The sequence below is a fragment of the Lepisma saccharinum genome, chromosome 14 (assembly GCF_977018435.1).
Source record: "Lepisma saccharinum chromosome 14, izLepSacc3.1, whole genome shotgun sequence".
Classification (NCBI taxonomy): Eukaryota; Metazoa; Arthropoda; class Insecta; order Zygentoma; family Lepismatidae; genus Lepisma; species Lepisma saccharinum.
The window spans coordinates 22,001,611-22,026,101 of NC_139242.1; the positions used below are offsets into that span (position 1 = coordinate 22,001,611).

Here is a 24,491-nt window from a genome sequence, read left to right on the forward strand (position 1 = left end):
GTTAATCAAAATAGATAAATTGTGGAAATGATCACACTCTGAAGTGTTGTTTTTTTTTCCCACAGAAAGGTTTCTCCGAACTGCAAAGTTATTCCCACAGTTGTTTGCAGTACTGAAAGCACCTTTTCATTCTCTTGTATAGCTTCTAAAAAATTTAAAAAATCACACAATGGGAACCATGATTTTCAGTAATTATTCTCAAAATAAAAAAAAAATGTGCAACTACATTCATGAGGTGTTGAGACTAGCAGAACAAGTTATTTTCACCATTTTTTTTTTATTATGGTAACAGTTTCATACATCGGAGACACATTTCTTCATTTTTACAGAAGAAACTACTTATGGAAATGAGTTTCTCTAAGGTTTCCAACGTTAGTAGAGGTATTTTCTTTCATCGTGGTATCTATTTGACCGGGAAATCATGTCAGTGTTTCCAACCCACCCTTTTTTTAACTATTCTTGCCTAACCTAACCTTATCGGAATGGTTCGTGGGTCTGTCCGTCAGCTACCAGTGCATAATGTACAATTTGCACACATGACGAACACAATAGTAGTTATTTTTCGGTGAAGGTTGGAAAACACTGATATTCGAAAACAAAAGAAACGATATCATTCAGAAAGTAAGCGATATAGCACCGTTACGTGCGTTCAGTAGCACTTAGATAAATTAGTAGAAAAAGTGTTTGTTTTCGTGTAAAAAGCATATTGGCACCTTGAACTATGTTCCACAATACACAATTGGTAAGTACGAACCATGCCAAACACAAAATATCTGATTTTAATGTGTCTCGGATCTATGAAACTGGTACCTTTATTATTAAGTACACATGCTATTATATTTCACACATTGTCAATTTTTGCAAGTTAAATCACTCAACTAACCACAGAGCTTAACACAAATTAAAAATGATGATTATTGATTATTATTACCACTTTTTAGAGAGAGCAGTGATATCACATGGTATAGATGATTATTGTTTGAGACATAGAACCTAACAAGCAATGCAAAACAAAATCTTACAAGAGAACGTGACTGTTTTATAAAATAATTCCCACATTGTGAGGAATCATGAGTTTAGGTGAAAATTGCACAAAAACGAGGTTGACCACTTGGTGAAAATAGTAACTGAAAATATGTTGCTTTCAATACAAAGTTGCATTTACCTCAAATGATCCTTAAGCATTAGCTACATACAAATAGAAAAGGCTGTGACTATTTTCAAATAATTACCAGAATCATAACTTAAGTAGGATAGGATCATTAGGTTTAATTATCTGATTATTTCCGCGCGTGTGTATAATTATAAAAGTAAGAGAACCAAACCTGGTGCACCTAAACCATTCAAGCAAGAAAATACGAGAGGAATTAAAAAATAAGTTATTGTAGAAGCATAACATCACAGAATAAGTTATACACGTGGAACTTGGCCCTTACAGAACAGTATATAATATTATTACCATTTCATTAAAATTCCTGAGTTTTTATTTTAAACAACAAAAGATACACAATTACAATCAGAAAATTCGATTTCGATACTGAATGCAAGCCTGTACCACAGAGATGAAATGAACGGAATTTGGTTCGCGTTTGGCGATACTTCTTTATCACTTTTTGAAAAAAGCTTTGATACGTATTACGCAGTGATTTCATACAATGTTAAATTACGATTTCATTAACTACATTAGGCAACACTTATCGCATCCCCAAAATAATATTCTAATGACAAGAATCAGACGACACAATTTCAAAATGTAAACAAACTGGTCCGCCGGATGAAGCTACTTATCCAAATTAGAAACTAAATATTGTGTAAATGAAAGAGTTGTAGAATACGTACATTCCTGGTACTATTTGTAAATATTACACGTATTCTACTCTCATTCTCGCAATAAAATTTAGTAGAAGAAAAGGTTCGTGAATATGGACACGAATTTGACTTCAGCCGGTTCGCGAGGAACAGTAGAAACACAGAATACTAGCTACGGTCAACCAATCTCCCATAAGACTGAAACAGCCCTGGTCTAGCCGCTATGCTTGCTCGTTAAGAGACAGACGACACATAATCCGTGTCATTATAAGGTGTTGGAACTCTTGAGAGTACGTTTGTTTCATTATTTTAAAATAAGATACTCCCTTTCAATAATTCCAAATAGAAATGAAAAGACAGAGTTAAGAGACAAAGACGAAACTAACGATTCATTGTTTTTATCACAGTAAAATAGTTTACGCACTAAGTTTAAAATCCATATGTTGATTCTAAAATCGCTGATTAATTTATTTTCTTTTTGCAAGAATTTTGATATTTGTGGAATATAATTCATTACAAAAATAAAAAATACCCAATTGCATGAAATTTTTGCATTTTGCGATTAAAAAACAAAGTGAGGGATCCACTTACATTTTAACATAACATTCGTCTATCAGATTTCGTGATAACGAAATAAATTATTTTACAAATATTTGAATATGCCTTGAGCAACATATTAATCATAGTAGCATGTACATAGACTCCCGTGTATTTATATGTAGAAACTCACGCTTTTAAATACATTTACTCTGTAAATCTTCCATATGCTTCATGAAGACTGAAGTGGGCCCAAGTTTGGATTGTTTAATTCCGAATTTATCATAGTGCACAGGCAATTTTTACATACTTCAATTTCTAATTATGTCTGTTAACACATAGTTCGAAGTGTATAAGTCTTAGTGATTACTTACTGCGTTTTCTGGAGAACTATTATTTCCTCCTGTATACTTCTGAATGGCAAGCAGTCATGCGTTTACTGTTGTCTTGAATACAATCTACTGTTGCCATCTACTACAAGAGTGGGGTGCAAAGGATATTTCGTCGCTAAATGCTTTTGTTATCATGTTAGGTGGGTCAGGTTTAGGACTCTTAGCATTATTAAAATATCCCTAAATCCTTTAGTTGTTAGGTTAGGTGGGTCTGGTTTAGGGCTCTTAGAATTAAAATAACTTCCCTAGATGCTTTAAAAACTTGGATTATGTAATGTCTGGTCCCCAGCATATATCTTTTGAGCCTGGCATGAACATTTGCAAAAACCCTAAACTCTTGTCAGCATTGACAGGAAACTGGGCTAGAATGTACAATATAAAGAAAGTCTCTAATTCACTTCATACTTCTTATACTTACTTCTTATGCACTCCTAGAGAGGTATCTCGAGTTACGAGACGGGGGTCGCGTGTTAAAATTGTATATTTATTTGTAGAAGTTGTAAAATAACGTTGTTAATTACCGCGATAATTATCCATAAAGAAACACGGGCACCATCTTCCATGTCAGAACAAATGACGTTCGAAATTCCTTGCGCCGTCTACAGCGTTGCCACACTTTTCAGAGCATTGGTCGTTGAAAGTGATAATTTAGGCGGGAGAGAAAATTATTAACGTGACATAGCCCCACGAACCATTACGGGGACGAGGTATGCCTACTAGGTTAGGTTAGGCCTGTTAGGTTAGGTTCCATTAGCACTCCTTTCGTTCAATTTAGCATATACGGACAACTACAGGTAAGTTTGGCAACAGTGCTTTAACGTTGATTTCAGGAAAGCATGGCGTCTCCTGTATTGATGAAACGTTGTTGGTCAGTTACGTGCTACAAAACTATAAATTTCTAATTGAAAGTGATCATTGGTTCACAAATCATTGACGGATAACCATTTCAGGTAATGTTAGGTTAGCTTTAGTTATGTTAGGCAAGCATAGTTATAATATTTCGTTTGTAAAAATACGCAAATACTCCACCGCTGATTTTAGGAAAAATGGCATGTTTTGTGAAACATTGTTCGTCATTTACGTGCTACAAAACTACGAATTCCGTATTCAAAGTGATTATTCGCCCAAAAACCATTCACGGAAGGTTCGGTTAGGTTAAGTTAGGTTAGGCAAGCATAGTTATAACATTTCGTTTGTAAAAGTTATAAAATTTCGTTCGTAAAACTACGGATATAAACCTTCATAAAAATTTTAAAAAATATTTTTTTTTTCAAATTTCCGACTTCGCCCCCGATTTTTAACAACAGATTCGTGATTAGGAGGTCAAAATTAGTTATTAAACCGAAAATTAAAAAAATTGGAGACTTTCTCTATATTGTAAATTCGCTCCGGAAACTGTAATAGTTTCATACATCGGAGACACATTTCTTCATTTTACTACTTACGGAAATGAGTTTCTCGAAGGTTACCAACGTTAGTCGAGGTATTTTCTTTCATCGTGGTATCTATTTGACCAGGAAATCATGTCAATGTTTCCAACCCTCCCCCTTTTTTTTTAACTATGCTTGCCTAACCTAACCTAACCTTATCGGAATGGTTCGTGGGGCTGTCCGTGCATAATGTACAATTTGCACACGTGACGAACACAATAGTAGGTACTTTTCGGTGAAGAAGGTTGGAAACACTGATATTCGAAAACAAAAGAAGCAATATCATTCGCAAAGTAAGCGATATCGCACCGTTACATGCGTTCGGTAGCACTTAGAAAAATGCATTATTTTAGTAGAAAAAGTGTTTGTTTTCGTGTAAAAAGCATAATGGCACCTTGAACTATGTTCCGCAATACACAATTGGTAAGTACGAACCATGCGAAACACAAAATATCCAATTTATTTATTTATTTATTTATTTCGTCTTCTTTAATGTGTCTCCGATCTATGAAACTGGTACCCAGAAACTAAGCACCTGCTCCTGCAAGTTACGTTTCGAATCAACATTTTCTCGATAACTAATACTTACTAAAGCTTTTAACTGTGCTAATTAGTTTCTCCAAGCTTTGAACTTACTCCCACAATCGTTTCCAGTATTCTAGAACACTTCCTAATACTTAGCATTTCATCTCCTGCACATGTATAGACACAAAAACATCTCAGATAGCAGTGATCTATGTATACCATCACTTGTACATCCTACATTTCATATAATGTACCACACATGCACGTGCGCGCACACACACACTTATGTTGATACAGCTCTTTTTGATTACAGAATGGCAGATGAGAAGGTACAGGCAGGTACGAAACCAAAGTTTCGTAATGAAATGCACAAAATATATGATCCCGATAATGCTAGAACACTTATGAAAGGAATCAAGTTAGCTGAATGTATGAAGATTAATCCTTCTGTAAGAGGTCAGAACATAGGTAAGATATCATTCTGTTGTGCATGTTTCTTAGTGTGATTTCAGTTTCTTTCTCTACCTGCATCCTAACATGATGATAGCTTCCTCTTTCCTGAAAATTTAATGTAAGTGGAGTGGCAAACAGTGTATGTACATTAAATTTCAGTGGGCAGGAGGTGCTCTATTCTAGGCTCAGGAACTGTAAATTTAATCTCAGATAAGTTGTCACTTTACTTACTCTAATAAAGCTTACTTGTATTTCCATATGTGGATATTTGTATGTCACTGTTCTAATTCTGTATACTGGTGGCAACTGGTGGATGATGAAATAGAAGGGACAAGCATCGTGCCTCAACCACATTGGAGGTTATTTGGTCGTCTCATTATGCTCAGACTGCCTAATCAAAACCTATTGATTAGGGGCTGGGTGAGCCCCAGAGCTCCTGAACATCACTCACCCCAGAAACTAAATTAGGGAGTTCCGCACAGCAGCATACACCCTATCATCTGGATCCCCATGGTTCACTTGTAATTTTGTGAATGGAAATAATTTAAGTTTTATGTTTATTTACGTATTACATGTTACTTTTAGGTAACTATTTTACAGTGTCTATACACATACAAAATCTTATTCTTTCAATTCTTAGACCTAACTAGGGTGAGTGCACCAGTAAATGACTAGTTAAGAACATTTTACCACAACTTTATTTCTAGGTCAAAGAAAAAACAAAGTGAATCGAAGCAAATTGCATGAATGAATTCGTCATAATGTTGGGTTTCATTGAATACTATTTTAAAGTAAATACATATCAATATGAAAGAAATAGTTAAAGATTGTTGAATTTCAACCAAAATACTAGTGAATGACCAGCAAATTTCAGTGAACGATTACCTACCTCAGTACCAGTGAATGACCAAAACCATTTTTTCATAATAATAATAATAATGTTTAGCTTGAACAAACAATATTTGAAAATAGTTACAGGCTGTTTTTTTTTGTTTTTTTTGTATATTTTAGTATCAGACGGAATATCTGTGGAGCTTGCGTATGCGCCTTGATGCCACAATGACTGATCAGCTTTGTTAGCCCATTTTGTCAGCTTTAGTTATGCATAACTTTTATTTCAGATTCATGCTCAAATTTACGAATGACTATTCCTGGAAAATATTCACTATCATTCACTAGCCCTATAACATAATCACCAACATTCTGCATAATGCAATTTTCACTGCATTCCCCCTTGTTTTGCACAACAGATAATGCCAACTTGCGTAAATCTCATTCAGATTCCGATGCCAAGGACATCTGATCTGAATCTGTATTGGACTTACTATCTTCTTCTTTGCATGGATAGCTTTTGATTTCTTCTTAACATCCACTTTCACTTGTTGCTGTTTTCTCCATCGTTGCTTTAGTTCATGGTTATCTTTCCATTTCTTTGATGTTATTGCAAATGCTAATCTTAGTTGGCCATATGTCAGTGTTGCAAATGATTGGAAGGCCTTAACAATTTCTGGTGGAACTTCCTTTCTTTTCTGAATGCAGTGGTCATTCACTAGAGATGATGTCAAATTGGTATCTAGTGTGTGACCTCCACCCCTTGCTCTCTTGCAATGTCATGCAGAACAGAGAATATGTGATTTTTGAATAGCCTATTATTCTGATTTGATGATGTAGCCATTACATAAGCACAAATTTTACACAACTTGAATGTTTCTTGTACCCCGATTACGATGTATTAATCAATTCTTACCCAATACCAGGTTCCTGTCTTGTCTGCTGAACTTGCACAAGTGTGCTAATATCCAACATCTTTAACTTCGTACCTTGTGACCTGGACAAAACTAATCACAACCTACACAAGATGAATGCAAGGCCATTTCTTAATGGCTCAGATTCTTCCAAGCCTTATTTTGCTTTGTAGTATTTGGGAATGGTCATTTACTGGTGCTCTTACCCTACTACCAATGGGTCTCCAGTGAAGTGTACCATGCTATGAAGGCATGTGTTGATGTACGGCTTTTATATTCTTGAGAATAAACTTGGAAATTATTGTAACTTCTGTCAATGGGATACAAAGTGTACAAAATGGGCACACTTAAGCTGACAAGGTTCAATGCCTCAGACCACTATATTTAAGTGTATTTAGATGCAAAATTATTGGATAGATGTTGGGCCGTTGTAGTTAAACATGTATCAGTGTTTTTACAAGAACAGTGTGCAGATTTATTGTATTTAATGTTTCTACATAGATCCTGTATATTTTGAGTTCTGTAACATCAAATTTCATACTTTCATGAAGCTATTACATGACTGAAGAGAAAACCTAAATGATTTTGTGAATATTTTCAAAAGGTATATTTTGTCAAAGTAAAACATTGTACCAAATTCACAAAACAATTAGTACTTTTAATATACACATGCAAAGAATACAAATAACATTAAGGCCGAGAGCTTATGGCCTTCAGACTGCAGACAAGTAAGTCAAAAAATGATATTGAACCCCTGAGTTCATGAAAATCTCCTCTGACAAGGATCTCTTAACCCTGTAAACTCACTTTTCCCATGAAAATATTGGCTCTGATGAGTTACGCTGAACCAATCTATGCCTGCATCTCTTCTTTGTCATATGCCTCATTTTCTTGTCCGTAGAATCTTCATCTATCTCCACTTCTACATCACAAAGATATTCCTGAAACCAACCAGTATTTACATCTCCATATTCTGCATAATTCATGTTAACACCTATTGAAGAACTCATAGTGTATGGTATCAAAGACCTACATATCTTACAAAGTGCGCTCCATGAGACCACGTACACCAGAGCATCTGTATTGCTATTGAGGAAGAAATTGTGTTAGGGTAATGGGGGTCGTTAGCCTACTATATCCTCTTGAAAATTATGTTGATTTTTTTAATCAACAGATTTCGATGTTTTACGTAAAATAAAATTGGTTCCAGAGTGCAGAAAACATAAATAATGGAGATATTTGATCCCAAATTATGGCCTGTTCGTATGCACAGCAAAATAGTAGTTATAATTATAGTTGCTGTTGAGGAACTATAGTGTCGTGTTGGTGCTATATTCACTTGCGTGAAGCGTTCGGCCTGTTCTGCTTTACGATAAGGTAACTACATACTTTATTTCACAATAAGACATATCCACGAGGTAAAAACAAATGAAAAAAATCATGAACAACACAATCTCCTTAAACCAAACAAAATATTTCAGTTTCTCAAAGGGGTACAGAGTGTCAAGGGTAACGGCGAATAAATAGCAGAAGGTACATGAGGAGGTAGATAAGACAGGAGATCTGAGAATCTGCACCTCGTGAGTTAAGTGTTAAAACCAATTACATGGACATCGAAAGCATTAAAAACAATATTATAATTACTGCGAGGTTATATCTTTTCTGAAGGTCTCTCATTAAGGTATTTTCTTTTGTAGAACAGGAGTCGAATGTGGGTGATGTTCCAAAGTTACCGGAGCTTTCTGTGTCTGATATACTGTTCTGCTCTTTTTGCAACGCAAGGTTCGACGACAAAAATGAGCAGCGACAACACTATAAACTTGATTGGCATCGGTATAACCTAAAGCAAAAGCTATTTGGCAAGAAATTTGTGTCCGAGGAAGAGTTTTCACGTCTAGCAGGTGAGTTGGCCTAACTAATTGTTAGTGTACACATTGCATTTTCTTTCATTACAATGTTTCAATACTTCATGTAGTGCAAAGTGTTAGATTTTGCTTGCAGCATTATTTCACAAAAGAATGAATCTGGATGGTGGATATCAGTGGTTATATTACTGTTGTTTGCTCTGGTTCAGTGAACGAATGTATGTGATGTGTAACAGCACTTGTAATCAGGCCCGTACCCAGGATTTTTTTGAGGGGGGAGCCAGACCCATAGGCGAATTTTAAATAAATTTTCTCTCATATTATGCACTGTATGTGTGTGTGTGTGTGTGTGTGTGTGTGTGTGTGTGTGTGTGTGTGTGTGTGTGTGTGTGGAGGGGGTTGTATAGGAGAGTGTGGGTAGAGAAATTTGCTCATTTTGTTATGAAATGTTGAAGAACAGCATTTTCTAACCTATATGTATGTATGCAACCACGTGACAACCAATTTGCAGTTGACACTGATATTTGTTTCTGTCCGAGAAGGAAAAAAAATGTATGATAGGGATAGACTACATGTGTTCATAATGCAAACAATTCAAATAGCCTACGAAAAGCAACATACGTGTGTGGGGTTGATAGATGAGAGTTCACACCCACTTTGCAAAGTCCCTGACTTTTCCAGGTATTTTACATAACTGAGTTACACTTCACCTTTGTAAGTTAATGAAATGAATCACGTTTGTTGAATAATTTTGAAAATAAATGAAAAATAAAATGAAAAAACCTTTTTATAAGCAATATTACCCAAAAAAGAAGATTGTTGGGGAAATAAAACAAAACGTGTTTCCGGTTACGAATTCTGCCAAGCCAAAATCATTTATTTCCCCTGACTTTTCCAGGTTTTGAAAGTTTTTTTAAGAAATCATTTGCTTCCAATGTCCTCAGTCCTAGTCTTGTTTTCCTGACTCCTCCAGTTGTCAAGGACTTTTTAGTCAGTGCGAACCCTGTAAATAAATTATCTGAAGGAAACGGCTAAGTGACTTCACCCTGGCAGTGTGTCTGTTGGCATAATATTGTTTCCATGGCGTGTTTTCGCTTTTAGAATCTTATTTGACAGTAAAAATAAATGCCAGTGGTTGTGTATTTATGTTCAAGACAATTACAAGTAGAAAGGAAGAAAAGTTGCAGTAAAACAAATTCCGATTGACAGAATTTCGTAAATAATAATGTACTTAATTTCTTGAGTGTTTTTGACAAATAACAATACATATATGTATGTTAAAAGTACTTCAGGCAATTTTTTGCCCCAGAAATCTAGCAATGATTCTGCTGTGAAGTGTATTCTCCTATTTACATAATATTAATTAACCCTAAGCCATTGAGTGGCAGAATGGACATCAGTTGCAGAAAAACCCTGATGTTGAAGAAAGACATCAATTATTTTTTTTTATCCTTCTGCTTAGTGGTGGCGAAAAGGGATCTCAGACCTTGCTGTGTGGGTGAAGAGCTAAATGTCCCTTATATGGTTGGTTTTGTATTGCAGTCATTGAGGAACCTTTTTCCCATAATGTAAATAGTATAGAAAATTCCCCTCTATTCTAATTATGTGAAACACTTGTGATGGAGCCGAGGGGAAAAGGTCGGGACATGGATAGAAAGAATGGACTGTCCTGACTAAATTGGAACATCTGATAGCCTTGCATCAATGGTTATAGAATTAAAATAATCCTATATTGCAGACTGCAGACTTCTAAAGCCTGCCTCTGTCCAGAAACAACCTATTCATTTGTGCAAGGACAAAATCGAAATTCATGCAAAATGTGAAAAAACATCAACGTAATTTTTGCAGGTTGTTATACGTTCAAATTAAATTTTTTCATGGCTCGAGGGTGGAAGGGGGGAGCATGGTCCCCCTGCCCCCCCCCCTTGTGTACGGACCTGAATTGTATTCTAAAACGTGGTTTCTTCATTTTTTAAAATATTTTTCAAAACTTACTTACATAATAAATGTAACAGAATTATCAAAGTTTGTCATAAAATAATGCATTATTTTCTTTGAAAGTAATGCTTAATAATAATAATAATAATAATATCCCGTGGTGCAACAGCCTGTGAGGGCCAGGACCTACTTACCTGACTGCCAGCCTCACTCCTACATGCTGAGGTGGGAGATCATCCGACCACTTACGGGGTGAAATGTGGTCAGCACGATGAACTCCAAGTCATTGTTGTTTGTCTCCATGACCAGGTTATGCTACTCATTCGTAGGGTGACCAGACGTCCTCAATTATCCGGACATGTCCTCCTTTTTAGGTGTCTGTCCGGCGTCCGGGTGGATTTTTTAGAAATCGGTAAATGTCCTCCTTTTTGGATAAAGTATGGTATCGACCGTAGCAAATGTGCTACATAGAGAATGCTTCCACACATAACGATCATCATATCACTTGGGGTGCGTCAAGTATTCGAGCAATGCTCACCTAGCATCTGGGAGCCAAACACGATCACTTTCCAGACTGAGTCATTAGTAGGGTGCGGATTTATAGGCACTAAAAACCTCTCAAATAGGCACACAAATGATGAAAGTAGGCACTTAAAATGGTACTGTATACTAAAAATGCACGAAAATAGACAACCTAAAATTATATATACAGGGTGATTGGTTATTCGACCTATTCCTGGAAAGGGGTAATACTAGAGCACATTTGCAACAAATTTGACCCTATGCACCGGGGGTCGGAAATTAATGGGTTCCTAGTTATTGCAGTTTGTAGATTTTCATGACATGTTCTGACTTGCGACCAAAAAACTACTAATTGTGAAAAAACTACTACACCCTGGGCACTTAATCGACCCATTGCTAACAGCTGACGAATGAGTGACTACTGGGGAAAAAAATCATGCCCAAAATTCCCATAATAATAACCCATAGCTCTACAGCCCGTGAGGGCCTTGGCTTACCTACCGACTGCTGGTCTCCCTCCCACACTGTTCCTCCATCACCTGTTATAGCGTGGAGGTCTTAGACCAGTATTGGAGTGTCGGGGGATCAGCCCGACGAGCCCCCAGCCGTTGCAGGTCTTCTCGATCGGGTTACGCTCACTCACTCGGAGCTTCCCAATTTCCTCACGATGGTGGGTTGCCACCGGCCCTATACGTAGGCCGAATAAATTCCGACCAGAGCCGGATTTGAACCTACGCCGTCCCGCAGCGAATGATCTCAAGACGAGCGAACGCCTTAACCCGCTCGACTACGGAGGAGGACAAAATTCCCATACCCACAGAAATAAACAGTCATTGGTGCACACGTCATGAAGAAATTTGGAAATTATCGTTTAAATCGAAGAGGATTACTCAAAAAAATGGTAACACACTTAGCGTAAAAATTACGGAAAAAATTCCTCGTTTCATAAGCTCTCCAAAAAGATACAAATGTTGTCATCTGGCACAGGGGTTGGGGGAAACATCTGAATTAAAACCGGAGAAGGTGCATTGAAGACTTCTTTGTAAAGTTAAAGAAGTTGTCAATTGTGAGAAATAAATTAACAAAAATGAGTGAAGTAGTAATTTTATTTACCATTCTCATGATTCCGGTTGTCAGAATTAATTGTTACAAAAACTACAAACCCGGTTACTTATGCAAGCACGCAGCCTGCGGCGTACTTCAAGCACAGTCAATCGCGTTGACACTCTTTATGTATTGGGTGGCTATCATGTGTGATGTTTGACTTATGGGCAGCTGCTCGGCCATGGAAACCAAGTTGCCGCACCTTGTACCAAACAGTAATGGTGTTTGGAGTAGATCCTGATGCAGTTCGGAATTCCTGTGTGATGGTGGCAATGGATGATTGACGATAATGCTGTACGACCCTCTTCAACACTCGATGGTCTCTGGAGGTCAACATGGGAGGTTGGCCTGCAATATTTTGGATTGTACACATCCCTTCACTATAACATTGGAAACAGTGGACAGAGAGATGTTTAGGAGGGTGGAAATCTCACACACAGACTTCCTACACAAGTGGCACCCAACCAACTGACCTCGTTGAAAGTCTGTGAGTTCGTCAGACCATCCCATACTGCTGTCTCACACTGTCTGCAGACTACCGAGTTCACTGACTATGTGTTCCATGCGGTAGATGGCTGTACTGTGTCACCCTCTATGACAAACACACGTTCCGCGGTGTGTCCGGATACTTTTGATCACATAGAGTATATATATATTTTATATATATATTAAAATGGGTGATGAATGTGAACTTATTTCAATTTTCCTTTTACAATATCCAGTTATACTGTATTAGCATTTCAGTTTATACATAAAAGTGCGCTAACGATTAGCAAACTATTAATACTCTTTTGATCGAAATTCACATTTGTGGGGAATCGTCAGTTAAAGTAATTCTCACAAAAAGAGCTTGTGCTAACAACTAAGCGGATTTGAAGAAACGATGAAAAAAACAATTTGCATCATTGAGGGGTCTAGTGAGAGAGGGAGCTATGCCACTTTGACAAGAAATGGAAGTATATTGAGTTTTCTAAAGCGTTACGTTGAGTTATAATTTGTATAACAAAGGGTAATTTTTTTTCTGAACATATTGTTAGGTAAATTATTCAAAAGGAAAAATATGAATTTCAATATAAATACCATTTATTATGAACATGTATGGTAGATTGTTGTAGTATACCCATGTGGAAAAATCAATGTAGTACATCAAATACTTTGAACAAGGCTTAAATACTTTTGCCTGAGTGTAAATCATGTTCACAGGGTTCCATATGATCTACATAAAGACAACTTCATATGTCTTCTGGAGGATCTTCACTGTCCATTGTTTCTGTGGATATTAGTTTTTGGTAAACACCATGAAAAACTGGAGGAATATAAGGCATTATTGCCATGAGATCTTTTAACTTCAGGGCTGATATGTGGATAGAGTAGTCGTATTTCTTCAAGAAGTATAGTCACATAAGGATGATAAACCACAGGATCTCTTCTATTTTTGGAGCGACGACCTGGAATCTTCTTGAAGTTCTAATCCGTTCCATGTTAGAATCGGTGTCTTTGAAGAAGAGCATGCCTGGTTGTGTTGCATCAAATTTCACAGCAGTTACATTTTTTGATATTAAATCTAGCACCGGTTACTGCAACACAACCTCTGCCACTCCTATTGCAGACACCATCAGTAAGTGGCATAGCTCCTTCTCTCACTCAAAATGCTGATGAGGACGTATTCAAGAACTCAGAAAACCTGCTGCAGAACAAGCGGGAGCTATGCCACATGGTTGTAGTTCACATGATAGATGACAGATGGTAGGAGAAGACTGAAAGTGGCAAAAAATAAAATGTTGTCCCTCTCTCACTAGACCCTCCATTGTGACAAAGATATGTAAACAGTGTTCCAATTGAGAGCCTCAAATCTGGCGAATACCAGATAACATCAACAAAGCATTCTTCAATGTAGGGAAAGCCAAAGGCACGTAATACAAACCTGAAGTATGAAAAAATTGCAGAATAGCAATTGTTTGGCACGATTAAGCGAAATAGGTACTAACCCTTGAAATAGGCATTTATAGGCACTATAAAAATGCGTTTTCGGACTAGAAACACCATGAAATGAACTTTAAACATTAAAGCCTGTGGTTTACTACAAATAAATAAAATAGGCAAAATTCCACACCCTAGTCATTAGTATTACTCTAACTCGTTGCTTCGCCCTTTGAGACTGCAGGAACGCACGTAGTCTGTAAAAGTAAAGTGCTCCCTTGTGCTTTGCACCATGCCATGAAGACGTATAGGGTGTGTGGAGTTAGGGCCCCGCAATTCCTTGATTGCGGCCGAAGGTGAGGGTGATGTGATCAGCACCAAGCCCCTGGCCACCTTTACCCCCCCCCCCCCTTCCCAGAGTTTCCTCCAGGTATCCACTTAATACGACGCTGGGTGAGCGTCAGAGTCGCTTGAACAGATAGAATACATCCTGGATCTCCCCCGCCGGAGATCGAACCTCTCTCTCGCATGGTAGTCAGACGCCGTAACGACTGAGTCTGTGCAGTTCCTTTTCGATTGATTGATTTGGTTTATTTTACTTCGCTTTTCTGCCACTTTCGGCTAATCGCGAATATGGGTATGAGCGATGATATGGCGATTTTGATGAAGGGACACTCACAAAGAACACCCATACCAGGCCCGGGATTAGAATCCTGGACCCCTGGCGTTGTGGCATGGTGTGCTAACCACTCCACCACGGAGATCGGCCAGTTCCTTTTCGAGTTATACATAGGCGATACAGAAACACGTAGTGAGAATTTTGGTTGTTAAGTAATATTTACTTTCATGAAATAACGAAGCGAAAGTGTAAATTCAACAATGATCTTGCAAGAAAATATCCGGCTTTTAAAAGGATGGAAGAAACGAATATGAGGTAAGTGTAAGGTGGCTGGCTGTCACTTTCCCCTGCTGTTCCAAGGGTGCTAGAAATGTTCCTGGCATTAAAATCATATTTCTTGAAACAATCGAAACTACCTAAAATTTTAATTCGGTTTTTGGAAATAAGTTAAAATAAATCTAACTTGTTACATTTACATTCACTTCTGGGGATATTTCATTCTAATATCCAAGAAATAGAAAAGGAATAAAATTGTGTGCTTCAAATTGTAGATATTCTTTGTCATTTGTTAAATAACAGATTAGGAGATTCCTTTATTTGCTTAAAGGTAAGAGGAAGTTATTGAAAGAGATCACTTGAAAAGTATCTGTGAGCAAGGCGTTGGCAAGATTTTTTAATATTGTTTAAATTGTGAGTAATGGCAAATGTGGTGCCATTTTTTGCGGTGTCCTCTTTTTTATGACCTTGTTCTCCTTTTTCGCTATACTCTGTCCTCTTTTTTGAATGTATGTGTCTGGTCACCCTACTCATTCGTAGCTTCCCAAGTTCTTCACGATGATGGGTGGCCACCGGTCCCATACAGAGGCTGAAATCTCAGGAGAAAAGTTGTTAACGTTTCCCCCAGGAGACTTGAACCTGCACGCATCCCGTAACCGGAGTCCAAACCATGACTCCTTAGACCCCATGGCCACAGCATGGGACAATAATAATAAAATATGAATTTGCTTTATTGAGTGAGTGAGGTTCAGCCTGGTACTGTTCTGCCACCTAATCCTTGTCAGTGTAATATTACATTTACAAGTTGCACATAGAGCAGTAAGTTAGATATAAAAGAATATATATCAGTGGTGTATACTGGGTACAGAATCTGGGCTATCTCCCTATATAACAATGTTCAAATAGACAAAAAAAAAATGATGTGGGGCCTAGACACGAGAATAAAATATATAGCAAACTTCTTAACTTGTAAATTTCTTTTGGAGTGTCCGAGTCCTACGTATTTTCACGATTTGGAGCTTGGAGCCTCCTCGTTGGCATAGTGGAAACGTTGTCACCTTGAAACAAAGGAGTCTCAGGTTCGATACCTGGTGGAGGCACATAGTGGCTCGGATCCCACATTAAACTATAGGTCTAGAGTGCACGTCAAATCTCCTGCATATGGTGATAGCCAATAACAGCGCACTGCAGCGGTGCCATGTCGAAATCTCATAGGGAGATTTATTAGCGAGGTGAAACAGGTTCTGCACAAAGTGGACTAAAAACAAAAATTCAGCAACAATTTGATACTTATCCTCATACGTAAGCCGAGTAAATTGCTCGTTAATTATGTCATTCATTTAGTTCACTACACAACACAGCACATATCATTCACAAAAATATATCCACGCACTCACTCTCCACACTACCCAGTGACCAGCCTTGAAAGAAAAACATTCCGCGCACCAAGAAATTAACTCAACGCGATTCCACTTGAACTACAGAACAAGAGTACCTGGCAGCTGACACTGTCCTTTGTCAGTTCGGTTATTTTTAGGTGCGGTCATAAGCATAAACGGACAGCCAACAAACTTCCCCTCACCCCTGCATCTACTCTGGCTGTTTGAAGAGGTCAACGGCCTCTCCCTTTTGTCTTAATTGTCTGCAAGTGGTGTGCTTGGCCCAGAGTGGAAATTTCTCTGTCACAAGCAACCAGTTTCCCTTTTCCTTGCTCCAAAATTCCCTGTTACTGTGAAGATTCCATGCTGGAAACGGGATTCGCAACACTGACAGAATTCCTGCTAGAAGACTGCCATCCTAAACTCATGGGACTCCTTCCACGTTCAAAGAAATTAAGTGAGCACACAAACTGTTTAAGTACAAATTCAAGAGATATTATTAATAATAAAATTTCACATAAGGATATCTTGATACCTTCAGTATGTACCGTAGGTCTGCCATTGTTCTATTAAGAGTAAACCTTGAACTTTCATTCTGAAATGTCTAATGTTGTTTATGCAAGCAATGCTCACAGGCAATGTATTCTGCGCTTAAGAGCAGACAAGGAGAATGATAATCTGTAGACGGTGGTTAAATTTCGGGGTGAATATAAATTATTCCACTTATGGGTAACAAACATATTCATAGACATCCTTATGAGAATGCAGTTTTTAGAACAGGCCCTTTTTCCAATATACCATGGATGACTTGTTGGACATCAAAATAGTTCCTCATCCAGCAAACAGTTAAAATTGGCAATTTGTACACTGTTTCTCAACCGCCCAGCCCTGTCATCAAGAGGTTTTCCTTAAATTTAGCATTTTAGTTTGCTCAGCAATTTTCATCAACAAATATTCAATTGAAATTTTTCTGTGTTGAAAATACAATATGCCAGTGAAAATCAACACTTAACATTAATTTAGTGATGTTGGCCTGAAGAAACAATAAGATTTTATTTGATCTAGTGGTTACCGCGTATTTAATTTTTTATATATACGAGGGAGAGTCAAATTAAAACCTAAAAGATCCGACAAAAGTTACAGAACAGACTGTAAATAGCTCAAATTTGCATGGGTTATAGACTGTTATTTACAAAACGACCTCAAGGCTGTAACACTGAGCAAGTGAGCTTCATGGCATTTTTGTCATTTTAAACATGGTGCCTCCTGCACACACATGCACCAGCGAAGAGCTGTGGTTTCGTGCCCTCAGGAAGCCTAAAACTTAGACATATTATGGCATATAAAAATTCGATGTCTCTGTGCATGCTTACCATGCCAGCAAGTTTACAAATAGAGGAGAAATTTCAGCAATGGCCTCAGTTCGCATGCAGGTGGGTGGAAAGACCTTCTCGGTGGCTCATGAGTGACTGCACATAGATTCCAAAGATTCTTCTTCTTGAGGTGTAGCTACAGGCACTAACTCAGACTTGAAAATATATGTGGATCAGCAATGGGTCTGTGCTAAAATACAGCAAACTTGTGCAACTTTACATGCAGGAATCTACTAGATAAAAAAGTAAAACAAATTAAAATTTTTATTTGACTGTCCCTCGTATATTTGTCAACAAGCCTAAATATAATGGAGCTATTACTCTTTGTGATTATGCCATAATTTATTTAGTAATATTTAATTTCAAGGGTATATATTAATGAATAAAACTTTAAAATTAGAAAATTATCTGCAAGTAAAATTATTGAGAGCAGGTCATCAATTTTCATATAAAAATTAAAAGGCTACAAAGTCTTAACTGCAACATGATATAAATAAATACTTGGCTGTGGTCTCACAAAGTTTGAGAACTATTATACTAGAGAATTTACACATAATGATTGTTGCAGATGTTATATTCAGTAATACTTGTTCCTTACAGATGGTGTGTCAAGTATTTCTGGTTCAGAAACGGAAGATTGTGATGATTCTGAATCGTCAACAAGCAGCCCCCATAGGAGTCCCCGTAGACTTAGTGGGCAGACTGCCAAAGTCACCCCAGTTCAGAATAAAGTGCTCCAGAAGATACGCAGCAACTACAGCTCCACGGACACTGAAGATGAAAGTGGTGGTTTGGGGGAAAGACTGAATAAAGTTTCAAGACATTCAAAAGTGTTTTTCGAAAATGAAGCTGGCAGCGTTATCTCCATCTACAAGTGTATACTTTTCCAAAACAAGGTACTGTATTTGTTACAAGCACACACCTACTGGGAATGCTATGTCAGTCAAAAATTACAATTTTGTTTCAATCACAGTGGCGTTAATTATTTAAGGAGGCCATAATTACAAGAAAGACTGCAAAAATTTCAAATTATTGATGTGTAAGTTTGACCTATATAGATTTGATTCGGCATGCTTCTATAATATTCTATGTTGAATTAATCATACTCAATTATTGCCATGCAAACATTAAATTTAGTATTTTCTATTTTCATTGCTTGATAAAGTTGTTCCGTTTATTTTTTTTTTTGGTGAAAGTAATTCTCAATCAGTTTTGTTTTAAAAAAATAGATTTTGTTATAGAAAAAGACTGTATATGGTTAAAATTGATTGGCAAATGCTACATTTTACCACATAGTTGAAAGTTTTATTTTGATTTACAAGAAATCCTTGTTTTGTAGCCTGAAACTCAACTCTAGGGTCTCATGGTAATAAAAGGAAGAAGTTTGGCATTTGTTAACTTTAATTGTGTATGTTCTTGTTCACAATTGTTCAGTTCCAGTGATATTTAATTTTACTTATTTCTTTCAGAATATTCCTCCTTGTGATAAGCAATTGATATCACTTGCAGTGCAATGTCCATCACACACCAACTGGGCAATTATAATGGTGGGTGGGGGCCATTTTGCTGCAGGGATTTTCAAAGGTAAGAGTTACTTAATAATTTACATATTTTCATAATTAGGAGAAGAGAGACGCGGTAGTAGATAAATACGGAGAAACTGGTACTCACGTTATCTGCGAAACTGTTTTTTTCTTCTTTGTTCTATTTCTCTATTTCAGTGGCCACTGCCACCATCCTCGTTGGAACTTGTTGTACTGTTGCTTGGTGTGCTTCTATTGTTCATAGTTCTCCAGCCGCCACTAGGTGCACTGTTGTTAAATGCAGTGAAATCTAGTCTTATACTTGGTGAACAAGACCACAAATTCCTTCTCAACCCCTACCCTTCGCCTGCTATGTGTTCCCAAGAGGACAAACCAGGAATCCCCAGACACCTTAGCTGTCTTCAATCACCCTACAGTGCACCTAACATACTGGCTTAAAAACAAATTTCTCGGTTCCACCACAAACTCACATGTGTGTTCCGCAACAGTGCCGATGCTAAAAATCTAATGACGTCTTCATACTTCAGGTTTGTGCAACTTACTCACTTTTATATATATTCTTTCATATTTATAAAAATTAAAAATACAAAATTATTTATTACTTACGTAAAATGAGTATCTATTTTGTACACTGACAACGTTTCGGGAACCACTGTTCCTTTCTTCAGGTCCTATATTTCAGCTATCCGATAATTGCCATAGCCTCGTCAATTCATACACTCGTCAGGAAAAGGAATTGGTACAATATGGTAAAGGTAAAATATTTGGAAAGCACTAAAACCTTTGCTAAACCCATGTGAAAATAATCACTATAAAACCTTCCACCAAAAAACCGGTGCTATCGTATAGGGAAAGCACACGCAGACCACATAGGAATAGTGTGATAAGAGGGCATCTTTTCTTTTTTAAAAGTTTTAACTTGCACTGAAACAACCAGGCTGCTGGAAGTTTGTTTAAAACACAACCGTTTTCAGTTTGAATATAACTTCTACAAACAGTCCAAGGACCTTGCTATGGGCAATCCGTTCTCATCTCCTTTAGCCAACATAGTCATGCACTTGGCTGAAAAAGAGATACTCCATACTCCAGAACTGCAATATATCCGATATGGAAGGTACGCAGATGACACAATAGTCATACACAAAAAGGCAGAAGAGCTCAACCTTCTAGTGAATAAAACTAAATAGCATCCATCCCAGGCTCAACTTCACTGTAGAACAAGAGAAACATGGCAAGATCAACTTCCTGGACATCACCATCAGGCGCACACTTAACAAATTCATAACCACTGTCTACAGAAAACCAGATGCAGGCAACCAGTACATACACGCTCTTTCCAACCAACCCCCCCCCCCCCCCCCAAAGCTAATGTGTGGCTGAACTTTTATCGAAGAGCCTTCTCCTACTGTTGCAGAGAAGAAGATCTACAAGAAGAGATAGCCACCATCACTGAAATAGCCCTGAAACATGGATACACAGAAGCACAACTTTCCACTTGGTGCAGCAAAGTGGAAATACAGGTCAGGCACCCTACTCAGCCACAATCAACCTCCAACGGCAAATATAAGTGGTTTGCCTTCCCCTACCATCCCACCACATCCAACCGCATCCCCTAAGATCAAAGTAGCGCACAAACCCAGTGCCAAAATAGCTGATAAACTAAATAAACACTTGATAACCCAGGTGTATACGATGCAGAGTGCGAGTACAAGGCACATTACATCAGCAGGTCCATCACATCTGTCATTGAAAGAATCCAACAACACCTAACAGATGCAAAAAAAAGCCCAACCCACTACTGGCCTTTCTAAACACATCAAATACAATAGCCATAACATTCAAAAAGGCAGAAGTCAAGCACACCACCCAGACACTTGCAGACACCAAAATCAAAGAAACACATGCCATAATGCTCTTCCCACATGAACTAAACATCGATAGCGGACAGGCACACCACACATGGATTCTCCTACTACAACAGTATGCCGGGAAATAGCCGACGTACAGTTAATAACAGCACACCTAGTGGCGGCCGGAGAACTACAAGCAATAGAACAACAAGTTCCAACGAGGACGGTGGCAGTAGCCACTGAAATTAGTAGAACAAAGAAGAAGAAACAGTTTTGTGGATAAAGCGAGTCCTAGTTTCTCCGTATTTACTTATTTTATTTTAATTGCATGAGAGATAGATTTGTACATTTTAAATTTGGGCTACATTACCTATATGAGGTGCTATCTGGACATCAGTTGTGGTACTGCTATGCAACAGTAGATGAGAGTAGCAACATATCTTGGAAGTTAGTGTGCCAAGTTACATACAGCCAGGTGCTCTTTTTGGTGTTTCATGTCCATTTTTTTGGAGTCATTTTTATGTTCTGTGGCAATTTTTACGATAGAAAAATTGTACAATGTTATGAAAGGAACAACCAATGTTACAATAAATCCAGTCAAAAACCGTACTTTCATTTCCATATTTTGAGTTGTGACAACAAATTCAGCAATGAATTATCATAATTATGGTCCCAAGTATTGGGGGAAAAAAGATCTTTCTTTTTGGAACTTCAATTTGAATTAATGAATTTCACAGCAAACACAATAACAGATCTTACCCATTTTTAATCACTTAGAATAGCTATCTAAAAGAATTAACATGTTGTCAGGTTTTACGATAAAAATGAAGTAGCAGTGAAAATAAATATAGAGAAGACAACGTGGTCTATTAATCTATCTCACTAATCACCTTGGTAAATGCCTTCGGTTAATTCTGAAGTCCTGACTGGCATATTATTTTACATATGTAACCTATCTGGTGTGTAATATTAACCAATCAGAATTCAAATTAATGTGTAACACAGTAGGAAGCTACGGATATATATATGGTAAAAAGGAATACCAGCTTACCTTTGCTATTGAATAGCATTTATGCTGGAACAATTATAAGTATTTTTATGCTAAATATTAGGGTAATAACCGATATTCTACCGATCCAATATAAAATTAGAAATGTTCCTTGAAGAACCTGAAAGGTTCATTGACCTCTTTAATAAATGTGTCTTTCAAGGTGACTGCAGTGAAAAAGAAATTGCATATTTAGACATTTACTTTTTTTGAAAGTAGGGCAGGGAGATTATCCGTAAAAATTACAACAAAATGGCAGAATTTTCCACTAAATTATCAGATACTAATTGATATATCGGATCGGTAAAATAATCGGTAATTTTACCGATAAACCGAAACACCGATATGCTTATATCAGCTGATAACGATAGAGTACTGATTAATTGGTCCCATCCCTACTAAATATATTGATAAAAAGAAGAAAAAATTCAACAACATCAAATTATGCATTGGTTGTCACGACCATTTATAACATATAAATGTAATATAAATAAAGAAAATGTTTCTTTGAAATTCACTCTTGAAGAAGAGTAAGTCTTTTTCTTATATTTTAGCATGCATCATATCTAACTTAAGTATACTCAGTATATCAATTTCTTCATCCAGGTTTTCTACAAGATGGCTTCCATTCTTTAATTTTAAAACTCCACATATTTCTGTCACTTTGTGTTATTCCTCAAAACATCCATTTGAGGTATTGCATTATTCGTATGCTAGCTTGATAATACAGATGAAAGCAGATAACAATTCTCTGCTTCAAATAAAACTTGCCACTTTTCACAAGTTCCAAATCTTTTTTAAGGATTCTGTTATGAGCAAAATGTCTCTATATAGTTTAAACAAACTATTTAAGATCAACTTGCAAAGTATAATCTTTTCAAAATATCAATGATCGTACAAATACGAATCCATCACAAATTGCTATATTTGTACTTATCCTTATCCCATCCTGGGATCTTTTCCATGACCCAGACAACTAGTATCAGAGAAACTAGTTCAAGAAAGATTTTTAGCATGTGTCATCTTCAATTGTTTTTTATAAAGGGTGGTGCATGGGAACCCGACGAATTTGAAAAAGTCACTACAAAGTTAATTTTTGCTGGAAGAAAAAATTATTAACCGAAATATATAGTGAAGATCAAAGCATTTTATGCTATTCATGTGTGGAAATTTACATTGGACAAATGGCGTCCATTTTTGCGGATGCAACTTTGAAGGCGATCATGGAAATTGGCCTCCATCTTCTCCAGCACATCTCTGTCGATTTGGCCGATGGTCTCAACAATAGCCTCCTTCACTTGATCTAGTGTGCGTGCCCCACTCTCGTAGACGTGTGACTTCAGGTACCCCCATAAAAAAATCACACATGGACAAGTGCAGGGATCGAGGGAGCCATGGAACATCACTAAATCTGGAAATGACGCAGTTCGGGAACAGAGCTCGAAGAGCACTCATTGAGGCTCTGGATGTGAGAGCCATGACACCATCTTGCTGAAACCACACTGCTCGAGGAGTAATCCTCCTCCTCCGTAATTCAGGTACCAAAAAGGTGTTTAACATCTGCGTGTAACGATCAGCGTTGAGAGTTACAGTAACACCTTTTTCCTCAAAGAAATAAGGACCTATGATGTCATTGTTACCTAAACTGCACCACACGGTCACTTTTGGGCTGTGGATGGGCTTCTGATAAGTTGTCGGGGATTTTCTACAGCCCAGTAGCGACATTTCTATTTATTTACAGAACCATTTAGGTGGAAGTGAGCTTCATCACTCATCAACAACACCATGTCTTCATTCTCCTCATACCGTGTAAGCATTTTCTGTGCAAAGTTCACTTGCTGTTGGTAATCCAACTGAAACAAAACTGCTGGTAACTACTAGTAACGGAACATTTGAATGTCTATCATAATAAGCTATGATCTTCACTATATATTTCTGTAAATATTTTTATTGTCCAGTAAAAATTAACTTTGTAGTGACTTTTTCAAATTCGTCAGGTTCCCATGCCCCGCCCTGTATATTTTTTTTCCTAAGTGCTTAACAGCCTGAATGTTCGTTGCTCTGTTACAGCTATTTTGCAATGTATATAATCACACATATTACCTAGTGATTCCAATTACGGTTTCTCGAATGTTGATACAAAATACCAAGAATGACATCAT

General features: G+C 37.3%; 1 protein-coding gene across 2 annotated transcripts in view; it reads left to right on the plus strand.

Annotated features, from left to right (window-relative positions):
- The window catches only part of LOC145998721 (tRNA endonuclease ANKZF1-like), a 75,637-nt gene that overhangs the window by 23,128 nt on the left and 28,018 nt on the right, over positions 1 to 24,491 (plus strand). Inside the window, exons 1-5 of one of the 2 annotated variants that reach the window (XM_083135231.1) lie at positions 2,022 to 2,099; positions 5,007 to 5,161; positions 8,589 to 8,792; positions 18,488 to 18,783; positions 19,357 to 19,471. In XM_083135231.1, the coding sequence (XP_082991357.1) occupies positions 5,008 to 5,161; positions 8,589 to 8,792; positions 18,488 to 18,783; positions 19,357 to 19,471 (769 nt within the window). In that variant the 5' untranslated portion in view covers positions 2,022 to 2,099; position 5,007. Of the gene's footprint in view, positions 1 to 2,021; positions 2,100 to 5,006; positions 5,162 to 8,588; positions 8,793 to 18,487; positions 18,784 to 19,356; positions 19,472 to 24,491 lie in introns of those variants that run through there. The other variant, XM_083135232.1, reaches the window with a different exon arrangement.